This window comes from Schistocerca americana, chromosome 10 (assembly GCF_021461395.2).
Source record: "Schistocerca americana isolate TAMUIC-IGC-003095 chromosome 10, iqSchAmer2.1, whole genome shotgun sequence".
In the NCBI taxonomy this organism is placed as follows: domain Eukaryota; kingdom Metazoa; phylum Arthropoda; class Insecta; order Orthoptera; family Acrididae; genus Schistocerca; species Schistocerca americana.
This window is the reverse complement of record NC_060128.1, coordinates 199,470,545-199,495,827: the sequence shown is the minus strand read 5'-3', so window position 1 is coordinate 199,495,827 and position 25,283 is coordinate 199,470,545. Positions and strand designations below refer to the sequence as shown.

General features: G+C 39.8%; 1 protein-coding gene across 2 annotated transcripts in view; it reads left to right on the top strand.

Annotated features, from left to right (window-relative positions):
- LOC124552518 overlaps positions 1 to 25,283 on the top strand; it is a 139,558-nt gene that overhangs the window by 60,593 nt on the left and 53,682 nt on the right. For both annotated transcript variants that reach the window (XM_047126812.1, XM_047126813.1), the window contains exons 5-6: positions 14,942 to 15,261; positions 23,891 to 24,079. In XM_047126812.1, coding sequence (XP_046982768.1) covers positions 14,942 to 15,261; positions 23,891 to 24,079 — 509 coding nt within the window. The remainder of the gene's footprint in view (positions 1 to 14,941; positions 15,262 to 23,890; positions 24,080 to 25,283) is intronic.

Here is a 25,283-nt window from a genome sequence, read left to right as displayed (position 1 = left end):
GCAGTAGTTAAGATCTACGAACTATCCCCTGTTGACCAGGTCCCCAAAACTTAACTCGTAACGAGATCCCTTCAAAGCAAATTGTCATAACGATCGTCTATAAAGGCTTCGTACAACGAGAATAAATGTTACGGTTTATGGAACAATAACAGATACGACCAAACTGTCTTGTCTCTTCTGCTTTATTTAACATAGCTTCGTTCACAGTTTCATTTCGCATTCACCACTCATTCACCGAAACCCTTTGATGAACAGTTTTGGTTGCTTAACACCAACAGTCAATGATAATGATACAGCTTTTCTCCTTTTTATAAATTGAAGCCCGCTCTCCGCGATATAATTTAAAATAAAAAACGGTCTCAATACCACGTCCCTCGTGAGATGCGAATAGACTTATCCCGGAATTGACCGCCCTGTAGGTGTACTCAGTTTAATGACCACACTTCACTGTCCGCTATTTCGCGTAACTGAATGTCCATTTGTTAGTCTGATTATACACTGTAGCTATTTAAAATTCGCCCCTATATTTTTCACAACGCACAATTAGCACTTCGTTACTTATTTTCTTTTTTTTTCTTCTAAGAGTAAATGAAAAAAAAAAAAGAGACGCCGTATCATCGGCTTAGTCGATATAAAGCAAAACACCTTAATATGCCCAATTTTACCTCTTCTTATAGGATTGGCTACCTTACTCATTAATTTATTACATATTATTTCCAATAACGCTAAACAGGTATCGCCGTTATATTTTAATTGTATTCAAAAGCATGTTACTACTATTATGACCGACCAAATCGTAACAAATCGCGCGGCGTGCGTTTTTAACGATAACTTTACGCTATTCAAGTTCCGTTACAGCTGTCTTGACTCGTAATGTTACACGGCCCCCCAGACTGTGATGTCTTGAAGAGGGTTCCAGACAGAACAGGCTTATTTATTTTTTTTTTTTGTGTACTGTGACAGGAGAGGGTATTTGTTTCGGCGAATACACTCACTCTCAGATTCACTCAACAAGTCAGTACATACATTCTACAATATTTAAGTTGAGTTAATGGGCCTAGACAAAATGCCCTTAACTAAATTCCACATTTGTTTATAGGTTGTCTTAGAAACACTTCGCAATAATCAATTCATATTCACACCACATTTTTTTTTCTTGGATGAAGCCCTCAGTTCTTCAACCGACTGTGCAAGGCAGGGATCACAGCCGGGTTCGACGATTGGCATCCTAGGCCAAATCCCTTATCAGGCCACTTGTTTAACCAGAGAGGATTTGGTCCTTTTCTTTTCCTCTTAATTCCACTTTTAAATCATCCATCCTCGCTGTTCGGTGAGAGGATAAATCGTATTTCAGCGTCGACATTGTTGCTGATACCAAGAAGGTATCTCATGGAAATCGTCGGTACATTCTTTAATTTTCTTTGTAAGTTAGTATAAGTACGTATTTATCCACTGGTGCTTTTATTTAGTCCACTGAGTGTAGTCTTGGTATCATTCAGTGTTTCTTGAATCTATATTTTGCTCATTATTGATAATACTTCTTCAGGTCTATGTGAGGAAACAAGCCTTTAATTACATCAGTATCACAATCTGCCAGGAGGTAGCTCCCTTCATGAGGTATTTTCATTATTTTATATGGACCTGTATATAAATATTGCCATTTCTTATTCAGTCTTTTCCTGGTTGATCCTTTTGGGTGATTTCTCAATAAAATTTCTTCCCCTACATCATATGAGACTACTTTCTTCACATTTTTATCAAACGGGTTTTTCTCAATTGTGCTTGATGCTTCAGGTTTTCGTAGACCTTCTTCACCGTATCTTCTTTCTTGGTAATCTTTTGTTCTATCGCAGGTAATTTCTTCATCCATTCTGTCACAGTACTTTCACCAAATACTATTTGGTTAGGTGAATAACCTGTCGATAAGTGTGGTAAGTCATTATACACTTTCTCAAATTCATAAATCCAATCGATCCATTTATAATGTTGTTTGGGTATGTACGTCCGTAAAAATCGGTTCAACTCTCGGAAGATTCTTTCAACCGGATTTCCACAAGGGTAAAATCTTGAGATGTAAATGTGCTGGATTCCTTGTTCTTTCATAGTGTCTCTCCATACTTTGCTTGTATAATAAGCAGCGTTGTCTGTCAAGATCATTATAGGTTTGCCAAGCTCAGTTATATAGTTGTTGATAAATTTGCGTAACATGGGTCGAACGTGGAGATTTTTCAAAGGATATAATTTCACATATTTTGAAAAGAGATCATAGAAAGCCAATACATATTTGAACCGTCCACGTGTCACGGGACATGGCCCACAGACATCACATGACACCAACATTAAAGGTTGTTGTGGGATGATAGGATGTAATTCTATCTTCCGACAATAGTTTATGGGTTTCACCTTCTGACATATTTTGCACTTCTTAATAATATTTGTAGCTATACGTCCCAAATTTGGATGATAGCAGTATTGTGCTATTTTGGCTGTACATTTAGCGGAACCAAAATGACCCCAATTCAAGTGAGTGTACCATACTAGTGATTCTAAATATTTATTTGGAACACAAACTTTCCAAACATCTTCTTCATCCTTCCTCTGATACAATACTCCGGATTTTAATTGATACTGTTCTTGAGAGTGACTTAGCGTTTTGCTTTCAACAGCATGTCTAATGGCTTTCCACAACTTATCAACTTCTTGCAGTTGTGGAAGACTTCGAGATAGCTGTGAAATCTGCCTCTCACAATATTGCCTTGATAAATTCATGACTTTAAAGTCAATAGTCCGTTCTTCACACTCGTCGTCATTCTTTCTTTTCGGTAGTCTTGAAAGAGCATCGGCTATGATGTTGTCTTTCCCTCTGATGTATTTGAGCGTAATATCATATTCTTGCAGTAGCAAGGCCCACCGGGTTAAACGTGAATGGAACATCCTTCCTGTTAAAATAAAAGATAAAGCTTTGTGGTCGCAGAATACAATGATCTTCTTTCCATATACAAAATAGCGAAACTTTCTAAGGGACCAGACCACGGACAGTACTTCCAATTCAGTTGTACAATATGCACGTTCACAGCTAGAGAGTGTTCTGCTTGCAAACCCAATTATCTTGATGGTACTGATATCTTCTGGATTGTCCATCTGGAAAAGAGTGGCACCCAATCCTGTTTCAGAAGCATCCGCAGCAATATAAAAATCTTGATCAAGTCTCGGATGATGTAACAGTGGAGCATTAGTCAAAGCATTGCGGATGTTATCAAAAGCTTGCGTGCATTCGGAATTCCACTCCCACATGACATTTTTTCTTAACAGCCGTAACAAACAGTCTTGGCTTCCTAACTGATTGGGTAAAAATCATCGAAAAAGTGAAACTAAGCCGATAAATGACTTTAATTCCGTCCTATTCTTTGGATAAGCACGTCTGTTAATCGCATCCATCTTTTTAGGATTTGGTTTTATCCCTTCAGGAGTGATTATATGTCCAAGAAATTTCAATTGGTTATGAGCAAACTTGGATTTGCTCAAATTTACAGTAACTCCGTATTCCAAAAATTTCGCAAAAACTCTTCTTAACAAATCCAAATGTTCCTCCCAAGTTTCAGAAGCAATTAGCAAATCATCCACATATAAAGTAACTTCATTCAAAAGGTCTCTGCCCAGTACGGTATCTAATGCCGATATAAAAACACCACCGCTTATTTTCAACCCAAATGGCATGACAGTAAACTGGTAACTTCGGCCCAGAAAAACGAATGCAGTATATTTTCTAGATTCTTTCGATATGCTAGTTTGCCAATATGAACTACGCATATCCAAAGAGGTTAAGAAGCGGGCACCATAAAACTTTTGTACTAACTGTTCTAGGTCCTCCGGTCGCGTTTGTACAGGTATAATGATCTTATTGATCTCTCTGGCATCCAACACCAATCTGATGTCACCATTGGGTTTAATTATCGCCACAAGAAGGTTACAATATTCAGAATCTGAGGGCTCAATAATCCCCCTTTCTAACATTTTATTGATTTCCTTTCTGACTACTTCTTTCTATGTCCATGGGATAGAATAGGAAGTACGACAAAAGGGTTTATGTGCATACGTCTTTATATGGTATTCAAAGTCTTTTATTATACCTGGACGTTTACTAAAAATTGACTGATATGCTTCCAACAAGTAGTACAGTTTATCCCTTTGGATAACAGATAAATATTCTGATTCTAACACCTTTTCCTGCAATGACATTTTATCCATCATTTCTTCAGAACATTCAATAAGGCATATATCATACACATTTTCATCATCAATACTGACATATTTTACCATTAGATTCATACACAATTGATTTGGAATTACTCGGCCCTTTCTCAGGCTGGTTGTCAAAACATTACCATTGGAATTAAATATACATTCACCTTTCTCTAAATTAATGATTGCACCGGTTTCACATAAAAAATCCAAACCCCAGATACATGGTACTGTCATTTTAGGAACAACCAGGAATGTACTTTCTATTTGAGCCCCCTGTATTGTAACGTCAACACGTACCTGTTTCACAACTTTTTGCATTTTTGCGCTCAACGCGCCAGACACGGTACATCCTGAGATAGGAAAAGTGGGCATTTTTACCCCTCGGCTTATCTGTTTTAAACAGTCCAACGTCATGACACTAATAGTTGCTCCAGTATCAATTAATATTTCAACATCAACATTATTTATACTTGTTGGAATTATTGCCTGTAAAATTTGTCCACATTTATTAGAAACTTCAGGTTTTTCTTCAATTAATTCATTCCTTATATCCTGATCATTATTGTACCTTAATACTCTCAGTTCAAATTGATGCCTGCCTTCCTTCTCCTTTCCAGTCATCCTAGGAAGGCATTTGGTGACTGGTATTAGTTTAATCTATCTCGTTGAGTCATCGGTGGGGGTTCATGAACTCCCACAATCCGTACAGTATGATCCGAGTTATGGTATTCACCCCGTCGCACATTGGAGGCTCCTTCGCCCATTGGTATAACTCCTTGTGCTGGATGAGGACTCGAGGCATTTGTTCCATCCTGCCGATGAACATTATGCTTCGAATTATCTTCCCAAGGTCGAATGCAATTGGGTTCATCACTTGGGTACCTGTTACTCTTATTAATATCACTACTATGCACATTCGCGTCACCATATCGAGGTTTACCTCTAGCACAGTAAGTATCTCTTCTATATTTATTATAATCATTGTTTTTATTGCAACCATAGGATGAAGATTGTCCACGCTCCTGTGATGCGGGTTTGACCTGGTTTTCGGTATTATTATTATCATACGTTAAATTATTATTATAATTATTCGTATTACTATGAGTGTGAGTCGACATTTGATTACTACTCATTTGTCCTGCGTCTTCCATAATCATATCTATAGAGTCAATCACCGACAAGAATTGTTCTATGTCGTGGTCAGGAACATTTATTAACTTTTCACGTATATTTATGGGCAACCTTCCCTTCAAAATTCTGATCACTTCCTTGTGAGAAATTGGATCATTCCAATAACGTGTCTTATTTATGTACTTTTCAAAATATTGCCTTAAAGTACTCCTTTTACTGTTAAAATACTCAGGTTGGTAAACCTCTTTTCTTAATTTCTCATGTTTACTCGACGACCAGTATTTAGTCAAAAAAAGTTGTTCAAACTCAGCGCAAGTATGGCAACTTTCACTTACTTCGGCGGCCCATAATGCGGCTTCTACGGTAATTTTGGATACTATAAATTGAAGTCGGTCATGTTCTGACCAGCTACGCGGAAATATTCTTTTGAAATTATTGATAAAGATTTTCGGATGCAGGTTGTTCTTTTCAGTGGAGAATGTTGGGAATTGTCTACTTTTAAAAATGCTGTTCTCCACCTTTAAAGAAGATAAATATCCTCGCTGACCAAAAGAATCATCATCTTTACCAACCGAATCATCAACTTCCCAATGCAAATTTTCACCACAATTGTACTTCGTATTATCACATGTTCGGTTGTTTTTCGACCTATTCTCCGAACGTTCGTCCTCTGTCAACAAATTTTGTGATGACTTTCGTTCTAACTCTGCCAATTTATGATTGGTTTCCTTTTGCCATTTAGGTAACTCATCAACTATTTTGTCTTTTATTTTCTGAAATTCGCTAGTGAAGAGCTTAATTAATTCATCATTTCTACTTAGGTGCTCATTGATATTTTCATTTGGCTGGGTTCCAATAGTAGTCTTAACCTTGTCTACAATTTCATTTTCTTTTATTTCTATCCATTCAGATAGATCTTCGTCAAGTCTTTTAGTTTGATCTACTAAATACTTGTCAGTCCCCTTACGAGCATCAGACTAAAACTCGACTATTTCTTTGGAAAGCTCTTCTATCTGTGCACTAGCATTGAAACAGCTGCTTTCACACTTAACCATCCTATTGGACAGGCCATCATAACTCTTTGAAACTACCTCATATTTCTTTTCTACGTCATGAAGTTTTCCCATTAAATTATTATATTGCCTTTCTAAGGTGTTAGAAAACTCTACATCTAGTTCTGTGTTTCAATTCTTTCACATTTAATTGAGTCTCCCAGTCCGCCTTTAATTCTTTCTTAGTATTTTCCAGTTTATAATCAAAGGTGTTCAGTTTGCTTTCGAAAGAATCCATTTTAATTTCTAATGAACCAAATTTGGCCTCAAATTTTTCATTTAACTTTTGATTGTCCTCTTTTAATTGCTTATTATCTTTTTCTAGTGAACCAAGTCTTCCAGTCATTACACCCATTTGAGTATTTATTGATGCCAGCATATCAAACATTTTTTGATTAATATTTCCATTTTGAGGATAAACTTGCTGATCTACTCCCGAAACCTCAAGATCTTTATGTTCTCCCACGCTGCTTACCTTACTTATCATTGTATTTGAATCTCCTAACGGCTCTAAATCAATAACTGTATTACTATCTGTACATGTCTCCTGTCCCACATTGAGCTCATGGGATGCATCATCCCTTTCCTCTTCACTTTCCTCTCTCTCTCTCTACTCATTACTCTACTCAACTGCACATTATCATGTATTCTTTTCGTTCATTTTGACATGATTATTCACTACCAAGACATACACTTATTTTCACTATGTATTTATATATATTTATCTACCGAAATCACAAGTCTCAACTTCCCTTTTTTTTAAATAATTATACAGTTATTTTAATCATACCTGGTAGTATCGCTCACTTTTAGCGATTATTGAAGAATACCTCATTCATTGGACAGACTCACTGGCTGCTACAATATTTTCCAACTCTAGGGTTCGTGAATCCGGATGACACTCGACTCGATGCAGCAATCCTCCTCGATCGAGCCGCACGTTGTGGCGCCATTTCTACCGTATCTTCCTTCGCCGTCGGCGTTGTCGTGGTTGCCGTGAGACACCGTTATACCAAGAGGAAAGGCGCGTCAATCTTAGAGCATGAGATATGATGACCTTAAGCCATTGACAACACACAACGGTCACGGTAGCACCTGATTCCTGAATAGCTGCAGTAGTTAAGATGTACGAACTATCCCCTGTTGACCAGGTCCCCAAAACTTAACTCGTAACGAGATCCCTTCAAAGCAAATTGTCATAACGATCGTCTATAAAGGCTTCGTACAATGAGAAGAAATGTTACGGGTTATGGAATAATAACAGATACGACCAAACTGTCTTGTCTCTTCTGCTTTATTTAACATAACTTCGTTCACAGTTTCATTTCGCATTCACCACTCATTCACCGAAACCCTTTGATGAACAGTTTTGGTTGCTTAACACCAACAGTCAATGATAATGATACAGCTTTTCTCCTTTTTATTAATTGAAGCCCTCTCTCCGCGATATAATTTAAAATAAAAAACGGTCTCAATACCACGTCCCTCGTGAGATGCGAATAGACTTATCCCGGAATTGACCGCCCTGTAGGTGTACTCAGTTTAATGACCACACTTCACTGTCCGCTATTTCGCGTAACTGAATGTCCATTTGTTAGTCTGATTATACACTGTAGCTATTTAAAATTCGCCCCTATATTTTTCACAACGCACAATTAGCACTTCGTTACTTATTTTCTTTTTTTTTTCTTCTAAGAGTAAATGAAAAAAAAAAAAAAGAGACGCCGTATCATCGGCTTAGTCGATATAAAGCAAAACACCTTAATATGCCCAATTTTACCTCTTCTTATAGGATCGGCTACCTTACTCATTAATTTATTACATATTATTTCCAATAACGCTAAACAGGTATCGCCGTTATATTTTAATTGTATTCAAAAGCATGTTACTACTATTATGACCGACCAAATCGTAACAAATCGCGCGGCGTGCGTTTTTAACGATAACTTTACGCTATTCAAGTTCCGTTACAGCTGTCTTGAATCGTAATGTTACACCTTCTTTGCTTAGAACTGTGTTTCCATCTGAGCTCTTGATATTCATGCAAGTAGTTCTCTTTTCTCCAAAGAGCTCTTTACTTTTCCTGTAGGCAATATTTATCTTACCCATAGTGATATAGGCCTCCATATCCTTACATTTGTCCTGTGGCCATCCCCGCTTAGCCATATTGCACTTCATGTCAATCTCATTTTTTAGACATTTCTATTTGTTTTTGCCTGCTTCATTTAATGTGTTTTTATATTTTCTCCTTTTGTCAGTTAAATTCAATATTTCTTCTGTTACCCAAGGATTTCTACTAGCCCTCATCTTTTTACGTACTTGATCCTCTGCTGCCTTCACTATTTCATCTCACAAAGCTACCCATTCTTCTTCTACTGTATGTCTTTCTCCTGTTCTTGTCAATCATTCCCTAATGCTCGTTCTGAAACTCTCTACAACCTCTTGTTCTTTCTGTTTATCCAAGTCCCATCTCCTTAAATTCACACCTTTTTGCAGTTTCTTCAGGTTTAATCTGCAGTTCATAGCAAATAGATTGTGGTCAGAATCAACATCTGCCCCTGGAAATGTCTTACAATTTAAAACCTGGTTCCTAAAAATCTGTCTTACGATTATATAATCTATATTAGACCTTCCAATGTCTCCAGGCTTCTTCCGTGTATACAACCTTCTTTCACGATTATTATTTTTTATTCATTATTAAACCTGCTCCTATTTGATTTTGTAATTATAATCCTGTAATCGCCTACCCAGAAGTCGTGTTCCTTCTGCCACCGAACTTCACTAATTCCCACTATATCTAACTTTAACCTATCCATTTCCCTTTTAAAATTTTCTAACCTGCCTGCCCGACTAAGGGATCTGACATTCACGGCCCAATATGTAGAACGCCAGTTTTCTTTCTCCTAATAGCGATGTTCTCCTGAGTAGTCCCTGCCTGGAGATCCAAATGGGGGTCTATTTTACCTCCGGAATATTTTACCCAAGAGGATGCATCATCATTTAATGATACAGTAAAGCTGCCTGCCCTCAGGAAAAATTAAAGGTATAGTTTCCCCTTGCTTTCAGCCGTTCGCAGTACCAGCACAGCAAGGCCGTTTTGGTTAATGTTACAGGGCCAGATCAGTCAATCATCCAGACTGTTGCCCCTGCAACTACTGAAAAGGCTGCTGCCCCTCTTCAGGAACCACACGTTTGTCTGGCCTCTCAACAGATACCCCTCCGTTGTGGTTGCACCTACGGTACGGCCATCTGTATCGATGAGGGACGCAAGCCTCCCCACAGACAGAGGAGGGACAGGCCACGTATACAGCTACATTACTGGCCCCTATTGCTGGGCAGTGTTTGCGGCAATATATTTCAGAGGCAGAAGTGTTTACGTGGGCCTCACTGTGGTCACAAAATAGATGGAAGTGAGCTAGTGGAAGCGAGTGCCACTCTCCTCATTGGCTGGTAGTTTTTTAAGGAAATGAACTGCCTCTGAAAATTTAACTTGGAAACTGATACTGGATGCATATATTTCACAGAAAGCTGAAACAGTATTTTGAATATGTTATTTGCAGGCAATTTGTCCAAGAATTGGTGAAACTGATATCAATATGAAAGACTATATACTAGATACAACCACATTGGTGATCACCCTTCAATTTTTGATCTGTTGTGATTAGTACAGAAATCTTGCTTCCCCACCCACTGGCTCACCAGTCTGAACAAAGTTACGCTGCCAGTGATAGTGAAGTTGAGTGGTTGTTTCATTCCATTTTATGTGCATCTTTATGTTGTTGCAAATAACTGGAAGCGTATTGTGATTAGTTTCACTGATGAATTAGCTGGTATCAGATAAGTTGAAAAAGGAAATTTATTAGAAACTGTTGTGGCTAATTGTGAAGTTGGTATTTCTACCATTTCAGAAGTGGTGAAGTCAAAATCTAATTACCAGAGGAAGCTGTGAACAATGCTCATATGGAAACACTGAAAACATCAGACTTTGAAAAAGTGGGTGAAGCTCTTTATCTTTGGTTCACCCGAGAATGAGAAAAAGGTGTGTCTGTAAATGGCCCGATACTGCAAAGATAAGCTAAAATGTTAGCTGAACTGTTTGGTGAGGAAGGAAAAGATTTGTCTTCTAGCTCTGGGTAGTTGGGCAGGTTTAAAAACAGGCATGGCATTCAGCAACAGAATGTGTGCGGGGAAAAGTTATCATCAGACCCAGACACAGTTATGTTTTCAAAACAACAAGAGTTTGAGATTACACCTGAGGTTACACTAAAGACCAAATTTACAATGCTCATGAAATAGGAGCCAGTTTTCAGATGTTGCCTACAGACTCCTTAGCTTCCTCAACAGAAACATCTGCCCCAGGACACTGAATGAAAATAGAATGGCAAAGTGTTCTTTTGGCAATAAATGCTTCTGTCACTTACAGACTGCCTCGGGAGTGTATTGGGAAATTGAAAAACTCTAAAACCTTTAAGGATGTTACCCAAAATGTACTACCAGTACTTCATACAGGTCACAAAAGGTCTTGAATGTTTTTTGAACTCTTTACTGAATGGTGGAGTTTTGTCAGAACTACTGACAGCCTTGGAAGAGCCAGTCCTGACAAAACTCTACCATCTGGTGAGCAAGATGTATGAGACAGGCGAAATACCCTCAGACTTCAAGAAGAATATAATAATTCCAATCCCAAAGAAAGCAGGTGTTGACAGATGTGAAAATTATTGAACTATCAGTTTAATAAGTCACGGCTGCAAAATACTAATGTGAATTCTTTACAGACGAATGGAAAAACTGATAGAAGCCGGCCATGGGGAAGATCAGTTTGGATTCCGTAGAAATATTGGAACACATGAGGCAACACTGACCCTATGACTTATCTTAGAAGATAGATTAAGGAAAGGCAAACCTATGTTTCTAGCATTTGTAGACTTAGAGAAGGCTTTTGACAGTGTTGACTAGAATACTCTTTTTCAAGTTCTGAAGGTGGCAGGGGTAAAATACAGGGAGCAAAAGGCTATTTACAATTTGTACAGAAACCATATGGCAGTTATAAGAGTCGAGGGGCACGAACGGGAAGCAGTGGTTGGGAGGGAAGTGAGACAGGGTTGTAGCCTATCCCCGATATTCAATCTGTATATTGAGCAAGCAGTAAAGCAAATAAAAGAAAAATTTGGAGTAGGTATTAAAATCCCTGGAGAAGAAATAAAAACTTTGAGCATTGTCGATGACATTTTAATTTTGTCAGAGAAAGCAAAGGACTTGGAAGAGCAGTTGAACGGAATGGACAATGTCTTGAAAGGAGGATAGAAGACAGACAGCAACAAAAGCAAAACAAGTATAATGGAATGTAGTTGAATTAAGTCGGGTGATGTTGAGGGTATTAGATTAGGAAATGAGACACTTAAAGTAGTAAAGGAGTTTTGCTATTTGGGGAGCAAAATAACTGATCATGGTCGAAGTAGAGACGACATAAAATGTACAGTGACAATGGCAAGGTAAGCGTTTCTGAAGAAGAGAAATTTGTTAACATTGTGTATAGATTTTATTGTCGGGAAGTCATTTCTGAAAGTATTTGTATGGAGAGTAGCCATGTATGGAAGTGAAACATGGACGATAAATAGTTTGTACGAGAAGAGAATAGAAGCTTTCAAAATGTGGTGCTACAGAAGAATGCTGAATATTAGATGGGTAGATCACATAACTAATGAGGAGGTACTGAATAGAAATGGGGAGAAGAGGAGTTTGTGGCACAACTTGACTAGAAGAAGGGATCGGTTGGTAGGACATGTTCTGAGGCATCGAGGGATCACCAATTTAGTATTGGAGGGCAGCGTGGAGGGTAAAAATCGTAGAGGGAGACCAAGAGATGAATACACTAAGCAGATTCAGAAGGATGTATGGTGCAGTAGATACTGGGAGATGAAGAAGCTTGCACTGGATAGAGTAGAATGGAGAGATGCATCAAACCAGTCTCAGGACTGAATACCACAACAATAACAACATACTGAATGGTTTAGTATCAGTTTGTACCAAAAGATGAAAAGTTTCAAACTGATTTGTTAACATCAAGTATAGATTTAAAGGTGAGGAAGTCGTTTCTAAAATTATTTGTATGGAGTGTAGCCATGTATGGAAGTGAAACATGGACGATAAATAGTTTAGACAAGTAGAGAACAGAAGCTTTCAAAATGTGGTGCTACAGAAGAATGCTGAACATTAGATGGGTAGATCACATAACTAATGAGGAGGTATTGAATAGAATTTGGGAGAAGAGGAGTTTGTGGCACAACTTGACTAGAAGAAGAGATCAATTGGTAGGACATGTTCTGAGGCATCGAGGGATCACCAATTTAGTATTGGAGGGCAGCGTGGAGGGTAAAAATCGTAGAGGGAGACCAAGAGATGAATACACAAAGCAGATTCAGAAGGATGTAGGTTGCTGTAGTTACTGGGAGATGAAGAAGCTTGCACAGGATAGGGTAGCATGGAGAGCTGCATCAAACCAGTCTCACTACTGAAGACCACAACAACAACATGTGTTGCCAGTCTAATTCAGTTGATGCATCAGGGCATAGTAGGACATTTAAATGGCGCTGGCATGGACTGCTTTTGCAAACTGTCTACTGACATGCAAAGCAACACACACAAATGATGAGCTGAAGGCAATAAACACGAAGCACGTAATTTACAGGTGCACGCAATCCTGGAGGTAACTTGGAAACAGAAACTCTTCAAAGGTGCTGCAGAAATATGTATGATAGGCCTGAAGAAGACTTGACAGACGTAGTAAAAAGAATTCCTGGATGTGAAGTCACACGTATGTTCAAAGTGGACGATTTGCGAGATGTCACGGATTGAGAAGTTGTACAAATAGTACTGCAGTCAAATGCTGATGCGCTGGAAGAACCCGAAATAGACGATGTGGATGATAGAGTGATAGACAGTGATTGTTTTTGAGCACTAGAGGTAATCCTATATTAAGAATTTATCTTACAGAGGTGTACTGGGTATAGTATAAAACAAGAATTACAGTAAATGTGGTGCTGTTATCATAGGTTGCTATAACATCTGTTCAACAAGGCAGTGAGTCAACATCAGCTGGATTCCTTCTAATGAAATGCTGGTTTGACATCACTGCTCTAAAACATGTGTAGGGGAAAAAAATTACTGTGTTTTTTGAGTAAGTAATTCATAGGATGAAAATGCTAAGTACAGTATACTGTTTATTAATGTACTGCAATTAAACAAATGTGATTTTAACTTGTGTTTACATGTTAAAGTCTGAAGTGGATTTGCTAGACGAGTTAAATATGGTGCCTGGAAAACAGCTGTTACATTGTATGATTTAGTCAGCACAATCGTTATTCCTCTTCCGTTAGACAAAGTGTAAACAGCTTCAGTCTAATATTCTTCACTGTACGAAAAGCCACTCTGTCCATATTAGCTCCAAATTTTGAAATACAAGACGAAACCTGAGAGCCCAAGTACTTTTCAAAACTGGTCACATTTCATGGGAGTGAAAGTTGATTGCGGAACTGAAAAATGGCAGTCAGAAGCGGATTTTCAGAATCGGCTTAGAAGTATTTATGTGACCACCCAGAAGCAGTATTGGGAAATTGGTTTATGAAATTTGATTTTGGGAGCTCCATGGGGTGGCAGTGTTTAAATAAATGAGATAGGAAATGAGAACAAAATTGCAGTATCTCCTTGCAGTCACTGGCCATCGGCTAAATATGACACTCTGACTGGTGCGGCGATTCTCTGCTCTGGCAAAGAGTATGAAACTGTGTTTCTGTGATCCTGACTTGTACAACTTGAAACAACTGAAATAACGATTTTGTATTTATTTACAAATTATGATTGTCAAAAATTCTTAAATATGTTTTACAAATAAATGTTTACATCGCTCAGTTGGCAAGCACAGTAGTGTGAGTGAAAATTCTGTATTCTAAGTCAGACTGAAAATCCTTGTAGAGCATGCAACCATTATAAATATAATTTTTGGAAAGAATTTAAAATGGCATGTGGTTGGTTAGTAACAGTCGCTGGTTTTCTGTGAATTGGTTTATTAAAGGTCATGATGTATTTTGTCTGTTTATAATAGGTCATCACATGATGGTTTCAACCTGAAATATGTCATGTCAATTAATTAAGAAGTTCAGAGAAAAATGGTGACTGCTTTTGTTCAACAATACACCTTTTTATTTGTTTCCAATAATTTCATGAAAACTCTGTCACACTACAGTGTAGGCAGCTACTCTTGGCCATGCAGTATGTGTAATTTTGCACTTTTGGAACAACCCCCTCCCCTCACCATCCCCTCCCCATATCCTCCCCTCCCCATATCCTCCCCTCCCCTCCCCTCCTCTCCTCAATGTGATGATTCGATTCCTGAGAATTGCAGTTTTGATATACCTTTGCTGTGTATATGAGATGTACTTAGTGTTTGTACCAATTTGATAGATTATTTGTAGCATATTATAAGTCCAAATGATGTCCACTCTACTCTGATGCAGGAAGCAGACAACCTCTTTGCCGAGTGCAAAGAGATCCGCACACTGACCATTTCTGACAACAGTTTCGATGTGGACGTGAGGTTCTTTGATGCCTTGGCGCGGGTGGCAGACCTACGAGTGCTGCACCTAGGTGTTTATCTTCCTCAGAAGACGTCATTTCCACTGAACTTGTTAGCTGATACCTGTCCCCATTTGTGTGACTTAAAACTGGGGAGCTGTGGCAATATTTGCTACCAGATTCGAGATGCCGAGTATTTTGTCAGTACCCACAGACACGTGCTCGAGCGCCTGAGTATCAGTTGGATGTCAGTCGAAGGAAGGTGAGTCTACAGTAGTGACACTCATCCTGTGTTGTCACCTGTGCCGTATCTGTGCTTACCTTCCCTCAGTGTTGTTCACTTCAGGTGGATTCCTCTCGTACTTGGATCTGAGCTCGATACCTGACTCAACCTGATCACTTATTAGAACTTCCAGTTTAATAAATAAGTGTAGAGCACTTTTATTAAATTGAAATATCACCAACTGGAATTGTGCTATTTTGTAATTGTTTATATAATAATTTATTACATTGTGATCCCTTAGATATATAGGTACATAAAAATATATGAATATGTTAACAAAATTCACATCACTGGTTTTGACAAGTAACTACCATTCTCAGATATGTTTAATCTATATCTATACTACTATATATGAGGGTGGCTCGATTTGGTAAGTTCAGTAAATTTTCACGAAAGAATAGAACATTTTTGTCGTGTCTTCACGGTCGGTAAGCTCGATTATTGCAAGTCTCGTATAAACCACATACAGTTCATTAATGACAGCTGTTTGAATTGTTCAGTGTGTCAACGTGATTGGAAATTGAGAAAACGAAATTTTTCATTTTCATTTGAAGGGGTGGACTGCTTCACAAATCAATACTGAATTGGATAAAGTGCACTCGGAGTCTGCACTATCATTCAAGACCATTTACTTTTGGATTAATGCATTTGTGATGTACATTTGTTTGATGTTACTGTATTTCTACATTGAAAAAGCTTATTTTTGATGATGAAATGTATACGTGTCAGAGATTTTAAAGCCTGACTTGGCTGAAATGAAATCTTTTGCAGTACCAAATGAAAATGGTCCAAGGGCAAAAATTGCAATTGTGAAATAAATAACTTCTACAGTCAACAACAAATACAATATCTTAAAAAATTCTACACAACTGGTAATCCAGACAGTCAGAAGTTAATCAGTTTAAACACAGCCGAACACGAAGAGGACTCCGATCACCCAGTTGAGGTCACCACAAAGCAAAACATTTACAAAGTCTGTGATATTGTAATGCGAGGCTGCCAAATACAAATTTGAGAGACTGCTGAGACTGCAAGCATCTCAAATGAGTGAGTGCGTAATAGCCTGCTTGGAGAACTGGCTGTGTGCAATGTGGGTGCAGTGGCATAGCTATGTAACTGAGGGCCTTGGGCCAAAAATGAAATTGGAGCTCTATCTAAACTAAAATAAATACTTTATAGCTGCAAAACTACTTCGTCATCATCTCCTACCATGTAATAAGGCAAACTTCTGGGATAGAGTTCGACCTGAATAGGATACAGAGTACTTTAGTACTGATAAAAGGATCCTGTGGGATAATTTTCAGTGGCAGTCCACACCAGGGGAACAAAGTCGCAAGCACAAAAAAGTAAAAAATAAACAATGAAGCAGTAGTACTTGGCCACATAAATGTGCCCGTTGCCACGAAGCATACTGGGAACAGTGAAGTCAGTGCCAGCAAGTCACTTTCACTAAACTAGTGTGCTACGAGTTCAGTGCGCCTTACCGATCGGCCCGATTTTGCTTAGAGCTACGATTTCTTATTGGTAATTGTCGGTAAGCATGAGAGGCAGGGGCCGTGTTTTCGTGGCTCTAGTAGATTGCAGTTAATAATATAGGTTGACGCTACAATGAAGTAGACAATTTTATTTTAACAATTTCTTTTACGTCTTTTTATGACTTGAGATTTTGTGAACTCATCAATAAGTTCCGTTAAATGTAGACTTAATGCACCCTCGTGTTTGATTGCTACGGGTGCCAAATGTCAGAGTCGAGCTTGAGCTATATTATTCCTTGTATAAATTTTGATCATTTTTAATTTGCGAATGATCTTTCGGCTGTTGCAGAAGCGACTGTTATTGTATAAAATAATAAAACTGTGTTAAACACTTCCATAATGTCACATTCTAGCATTTCACACGTAATTGGTGAACATTCCATATTGGAGTCAATTTAGGTAGAACAAGGTGATAAGTATTAATAAATTGTTGTGAAAAATTAGGACCGGTTATATCAAAATATTTACTTTGGAATTGATCACATTTTTTGTAATAAAGTTGCTTCATACACAGTGAGCAAAAATGGTGGTGCTAGGAACTTAAATATTTGACATATTCTTCTGATATTGAGAAGGCTATCTACACTTACAGTGAAAATGTGCTTAATTCATTACACAAAAAATTGCAGGCAACTGATATATTTTGTGATCTGTCAAAGGCATTTGACTGCGTAAATCACAATATCCTTTTAAATAAATTAGAATATTATAGTGTAACAGGAAATGCTGCAAAATGATTCAAATCTTATTCCCTGGCAGGAAACAAAGGGTGTTATTAGGAAAGAATCAAGCTATCAGGCATTATCTAACTGGGAACTAATTACATGTTGGGTCCCACAAGGTTCCATTTTAGGGCCCTTACTTTTTCTTGTGTATACCAATGACCTTTCATCAGTAACATTACCAGATGCCAAGTTCATTTTGTTTGCCGATGATACAAACATTGCAATAAATAGTAAATCAAGTGCATTCTTAGAAAGATCAGCTAATAAAATATTTGTGGACATTAATCACTGGTTCCTAGCCAATTCTTTGTCACTAAACTTTGAAAAAACGCGCTACATGCAGTTCAGAACTTGTAAGGGGTGTCCCACGAGTATATGCCTAACATACGATGACAAGCAGATAGAAGAAGTGGACAGTGTTAAATTCTTGGGATTACAGCTTCATACTAAATTCAACTGGGAAGAGCACACCACAGAACTGTTGAAGCATCTTAACAAATCTCTATTTGCAATGAGAATTGTGTCAGACATAGGGGATATAAAAATGAAAAAGCTGGCATATTGTGCTTACTTTCATTCCATAATGTCATATGGGATTATTTTTTGGGGTAATTCATCAAGCCAAACTAAAGTTTTCCGGGCACAAAAACGTGCAGTAAGAGTTATATGTGGTGTGAACTCAAGAACATCCTGCAGAAGCAATATATTTATTGCTTAGTGAAATTTTTCATTAAAAATATAGCACTTTTTCAACCCAACAGCTCAATTCATGGAATCAATACTAGAAATAAGAATAATCTTCACAAGGATTGAAGTCACTTAGTCTTGTACAAAAAGATGCACATTATACAGGAACACACATTTTCAATAACTTGCCAGCAGCCATATAACACACAAACACACACACAAATTTCAATCTTTCGCAACCCAAGGTTGCTTCATCAGGAAAGAGGGAAGGAGAGGGAAAGACGAAAGGATGTGGATTTTAAGGGAGAGGGTAAGGAGTCATTCCAATCCCAGGAGTGGAAAGACTTACCTTAGGGAGAAAAAGGACAGGTATACACTCGCGCACACACACACACACACACACACACACACACACACACACACACACACACACACACACACACACATATACAGACACAGCCAGACATATGTAAATGCAAAGAGGTTGGGCAGAGATGTCAGTCAACGCGGAAGTACAGAGGCAAAAATGTTGTGAATGACAGGTGATGTACGAGGGGCGGCAACTTGAAATTAGTGGAGGTTGAGGCATGGTGGGTAATGGGAAGAGAGAATATATTGAAGGGCAAGTTCCCATCTCCGGAGTTCTGAGAGGTTGGTGTTAGTGGGAAGTATCCAGATAACCCGGACGGTGTAACACTGTGCCGAGATGCGCTGGCCGTGCACCAAGGCATGTTTAGCCACAGGGGTGATCCTCATTACCAACAAACACTGTCTGCCTGTGTCCGTTCATGTGAATGGACAGTTTGTTGCTGGTCATTCCCACATAGAAGGCTTCACAGTGTAGACAGGTCAGTTGGTAAATCACGTGGGTGCTTTCACACGTGGCTCTGCCTTTGATCGTGTACACCTTCCGGGTTACAGGACTGGAGTAGGTGGTGGTGGGAGGGTGCATGGGACAGGTTTTACACTGGGGGGCGGTTACAAGGGTAGGAGCCAGAGGATAGGGAAGGTGGTTTGGGGATTTCATTGGGATGAACCAAGAGGTTACGAAGGTTAGGTGAACGGCGGAAGGACACTCTTGGTGGAGTGGGGAGGATTTCATGAAGGCTGGATCTCATTTCAGGCCAGGATTTGAGGAAGTCGTATCTCTGCTGGAGAGCCACATTCAGAGTCTGATCCAGTCCTGGAAAGTATCCTGTCACAAGTGGGGCACTTTTGTGTTTCTTCTGTGGGAGGTTCTGGGTTTGAGAGGATGAAGAAGTGGCTCTGGTTATTTGCTTCTGTACCACGTCGGGAAGGTAGTTGTGGGATGCGAAAGCTGTTTTCAGGTTATTGGTGTAATGGTTCAGGGCTTCTGGACTGGAGCAGATTCGTTTGCCACGAAGACCTAAGTTGTAGGGAAGGGACCGTTTGATATGGAATGTGTGGCAGCTGTCATAATGGAGGTACTGTTGCTTGTTGGTGGGTTTGATGTGGACGGACGTGTGAAGCTGGCCATTGGACAGGTGGAGGTCAGCGTCAAGGAAAGTGGCATGGGATTTGGAGAAGGACCAGGTGAATCTGATGGAACCAAAGGAGTTGAGGTTGGAGAGGAAATTCTGGAGTTCTTCTTCACTGTGAGTCCAGATCATGAAAATGTCATCAATAAATCTGTACCGAACTTTGGGTTGGCAGGCCTGGGTAACCAAGAAGGCTTCCTCTAAGCGACCCATGAATAGGTTGGCGTACGAAGGGGCCATCCTGGTACCCATGGCTGTTCCCTTTAATTTTGGTATGTCTGGCCTTCGAAAGTGAAGAAGTTGTGGGTAAGGATGCAGCTGGCTAAGGTAATGAGGAAAGAGGTTTTAGGTAGGGTGGCAGGTGATCGGCGTGAAAGGAAGTGCTCCATCACAGTGAGGCCCTGGACGTGCGGAATATTTGTGTATAAGGAAGTAGCATCAATGGTTACAAGGATGGTTTCCGGGGGTAACAGACTGGGTAAGGATTCCAGGCGTTCGAGAAAGTGGTTGGTGTCTTTGATGAAGGATGGGAGACTGCATGTAATGGGTTGAAGGTGTTGATCTATGTAGGCAGAGATACGTTCTGTGGGGGCTTGGTAACCAGCTACAATGAGATGGCCGGGATGATTGGGTTTGTGAATTTTAGGAAGAAGGTAGAAGTTGGGGGTGCGGGATGTTGGTGGGGTCAGGAGGTTGATGGAGTCAGGTGAAAGGTTTTGTAGGGGGTCTAAGGTTCTGAGGATTCCTTGAAGCTCCGCCTGGACATCAGGAATGGGATTACCTTGGCAAACTTTGTAAGTAGTGTTGTCTGAAAGCTGATGCAGTCCCACAGCCACATACTCCCGACAATCAAGTACCACGGTCGTGGAGCCCTTGTCCGCCGTAAGAATGACGATGGATCGGTCAGCCTTCAGATCACGGATAGCCTGGGCTTCAGCAGTGGTGATGTTGGGAGTAGGATTAAGGTTTTTTAAGAAAGATTGAGAGGCAAAGCTGGAAGTCAGAAATTCCTGGAAAGTTTGGAGAGGGTGATTTTGAGGAAGAGGAGGTGGGTCCCGCTGTGACGGAGGACGGAACTGTTCCAGGCAGGGTTCAATTTGGATAGTGTCTTGGGGAGTTGGATCATTAGGAGTAGGATTAGGATGATATTTCTTCGTGGCAAAGTGGTATTTCCAGCAGAGAGTACGGGTGTAGGACAGTAAATCTTTGACAAGGGCTGTTTGGTTGAATCTGGGAGTGGGGCTGAATGTGAGGCCTTTGGATAGGACAAAGGTTTCGGATTGGGAGAGATGTTTGGAGGAAAGGTTAACTACTGAATTAGGGTGTTGTGATTCCAGATTGTGTTGATTGGAATTTTGAGGTTTTGGGGGGAGTGGAGCTGGAAGTGGGAGATTGGTTCTAATTTGCGGTTGGCCTGTAGGAGGATGCTCTGAACAGCCGGTGTGGATGTGGGAGAGGAAAGACTGAGGACTTTTATTAAGGATAGGAGTTGACGGGTGTGTTCATTGGCTGAGTTGATGTGTAGGTGAAGGATTAGGTGGGTGAGGGCAATGGATTGTTCAGTTTGGAACTGGTATAGGGACTGATGGAAAGAAGGGTTACAGCCAGAGATGGTAACTTTGAGTGTGAGGCCTTTGGGGGTAATGCCAAATGTCAGGCAAGCTTGAGAAAATAAAATATGGGAGTGTAATCTGGCTAGGGCGAAGGGATGTTTGCGGAGGGAATGTAAATAAAACTTAATGGGGTCATTGTGGGGATGGTGTGAGGGTGACATGGTATTAGAAGGTGGAAAGTGTAACATGAGGCTGAAATGGAAATGAAAATAAAAATATAAATATATGGGGAGAGATAAAGGTGAACTGGAAAGCAACTGGAGATCTGGTGTGAAAAAAGGCGAAAAAGTGTTGGTTATAGCTGGGCTTGTTGATCCTGTGGTGAACTTGGGTTGATAGACAACGATGTGCACAAAGGTTAGGTGGTTGTGTTGCCGCCAAAACACGTTAAAGGGTGGAGCAATTCGGGGAAATTTCGAAAAAACTGCCTGCAAATGTATTAAAAGGAGTGGTTTTGTGGTGGCAGTTTGTGAAAATGAGGCTAACAATTGTCTGACGAAGAAGTAATGACGTTAAAACCTGTGGGAAGCAGGTAAAAAAGATCAGTGGTGTGGGAAAAACGGAAATGGGAAAAAAGGCGAAAGTTATTAGAACTAGCCGAAATGGCTGTTTAATAGCTGAAAGGAACTGTTTGTGAACTGGAAACGGTGGATTTTATAGCAGCGGTAGTGTTGAAAGCGGAAAAAATTTTTTTGGTTGTGGTTTGGAAGTGGGTTACGTATTGTTGAGTATATATAGGCGGGATAAAATTGTATGGTAGATTCGGTAATGAGGAGAAGGAGAATACAATCTTCAATTAGTTTGTTTATACCAGATGCCACTCACTTTTTAGTAGCAGAACATGAGAAACTGTACAATTATAATCCACCTTATGAATAACAAATAATCTCCATTCTTCATTCTTTCACAGAAAACAAACAAAACAATGAACTGTGTATTTGCATAATTACATTTCCACATAACCAGAGACTGCTAATTAAGTTCTTAACCGATACTGACCAAGGCAGACAACATGTCTATATCTCACGACTACCAAACCACCTCTGATCTTCCAGCCAAACTACTTCACCTGCCATCCATGTTAGGTGCAATCTGAGCATCTCCAAAGTGCTTTGTCTGGTTTTTTGTTTAGCAGTTGTTTATTATTCTACTCGTTATGAACAGTTCTGAAATAACTGAATGATAGCCCCTACTATTGTGAAATGGTTTAATATGAAATGCTCACTGTTTAGTTTTTCTAATACAACAGAAATTTACCATTTTGGCATGCTACTTCCAAACGCAGCTGTCAATTGCGGAGGAGGACCGCAATGTGTGTAGTTTTTCTCACGATACCCGTTCCGAACATACAATCTGTCATCAGAACCTCACACCACATTACGTCATCTTCCCACTGCTGCCTTCTCAACTGCTCTAAGAAGAGCTTGTAGTAGCTGAATACGATGGCTGCAAAGCCACAAATGTTACAGTATGTTAGTTCAGAAAAAAGATCAAGTAAAGAAAGTGAAGCCACCAAAGGCAGTACATGCCTTCATTAACTCGTCTGGTAATCTTTGAACTCCCTCTATGTCTGAATCCAGCAGATTCAGGTCACCACTGGGATTATTATTTGTTACGCTGATGACAAGCCAATCACTAACACAATCCACAAAAACATACGATACCGAGACCCACAGTTGCTCTTCTTCTTTCATGATATTCAGATTACAGTTGGTTACAACACTTTATGAGCATCTGTGATTAAGGATCATTCACTTGGGGAAGTTCCGTACACAAACAGTCGGTTACCATGCCCGATACAGTATTAGTGCTTGTCTGCTAGAGAATAAAGGCGAAACGTGTATGGCACGAAAATTGTCTCACATTCAGTTGTAGTCAGATGATCCAAAAAAGTAAAAATCAGCAATATACCATAAAATTTAGATAACTAATTGGAGGAAATACATTTGCTAAAACTGCTAATGAGGAGGCTCCCTTACTATGGTAGAAAAGAAATATGATACAGAGGTTGGTCAACTGTAAGCAGTCGTTTATTTTCCATTGAGAATTTAGATATTTTATATACGAAAATAGAGGAATTCGTATCACGGGACAATAGAGCTTGTGATGCACATGAGAACAATTGACACTCAAATAGATTTTGATAAGGTAGTGGGAACAACAAAATATGATATCACAAGTGTTTGCACCCAATCACACTGGAGACTTAGAGGATATAAGAGCAAAAACATTACATATCAAAATAAGTTGATGCTACAGGACAGATGGCCAATTGTTGGGAAACAATATGAGTCTAGGGACTAGAGCGTTTACACACAGAATACAAACAAGAGAGTGGCTTTTACAGGAGGGAACTACAGAAGAAGAAGTAAATAAAGCAGCGGTGGCAGGAGAACTTTTTAACAGTAAAATTGACTCCAGGCATTGTGGTGCCACTCGTATCACAAGAATTCACATTTGGGAACCCATTTTGCTCAGAGCTTTCTCATGACCAAAATAATGTTAGCCACACATAATCAGAATATTCCCAGGATCTGTCTGCTGTGCAGGTGTATTGTCCCACTGCTGTCTGCGTGTGCTGAGACGCTGTGTCGCCTGGAGGTGTTCGACTGCAACGAGCGGACCGTCGAGGAGGCCACGGATATGTTCGCTACCCTGGGGCGAGTCCACAGCCTGCGGCAGCTCCTCTTACACGTCAGTGACTCGAAAGTCCGACACTTAATTCCTGCTGTGTTTGAGTGAGTTTCACCAGATTAAGTATTGCACTTTGTTTTTTAATGTGGCACCTCTCCGTGCCCCCGCTAGCTAAGCGACTGCTACAGAAGATCTGTCTGCTCTGCTGTGCACAGTTAGTACACAAACGTAGGATCAGGGGATACAGATGGGTAAAATTATCTGTGTATCTGGGCTTGACCGTCCGTTTACGTGGTCCCGTCTACTATACAGTGGAATGTAACAGCCGAGTTCTGTAGCAGTACTAAGCCAAAATGAAGTGTTACCCGTTTCTCAAAGTTTCTCAACATAGTGGGCCTGCTATGCAGTACTGAAAAATGTCACCGTTTCACTGCTTCGCCCTCTGCAGAGGTTCGAGGGCTGAAAGAGTGCTCCAAATTGAGCGAGCTACTAAATGATGTAAACTTCTTTTGCTAATTCTACTGTATTTTGCATATGATGTATGAGAACATTTACAACTGTGGGTGGACAGACCTCTTTTCAATTCGTAACCTCCTAAAGTCGTATAATCATTTGTGTAGGGATTCTCAAAACAGAATGACACTTCTGTTAAGCTTCCTTTAACTGTTCACAAGTGTCACCTTTATCGCCAGTGCCAGTTGCTCCGTGCCTTCTGAGACACCGTCGAGCCGCAATGCCAGGGCACGAGCTCACACAGTCTGCATCTCCCTTTTGAGGCCGGAAGCTTCTGCCTGCTTGCAGGGAATTTTTTCACTACACCTTTTCTACTCCCTCGTTTCTTACTGCAATGTGGCAGGTATAAGCAAATGGCACTTAGATATGAAATTTTGCTTCCTGTTGGGGAAAAATGCTGCAAAAACTCTTGGGAATTTGAAAATGCTCACAATAATGGCACCTCGTGGAAAACTCGAGTGTACTTGCGGCTTTCTCATTTTGGAGATGGTGATTGGTGACACAACTTATTGTATATGCCCATCAGCCTCGGGTTCTGACTCCGTGGCACAAGGGCCATCGACTGATAACGGGGAACAAATTTCATTCTTTTTGGAAATGGTGCAAGTGTAGGGATGAGATGTAGTACCCGTCTCCTCAGTGAAAATGCAAGTAACGAAAGAGCTGAAAATGGCCTTAAACATGGTTGAACCCAAAATGAACTATTAAATTTTGACAGCAAGTGTTATATACAGTACAGTAGGACTTCACAAACTATAGCAACAGTCTCCCCAAACAAGGAAATATGAGAAATAC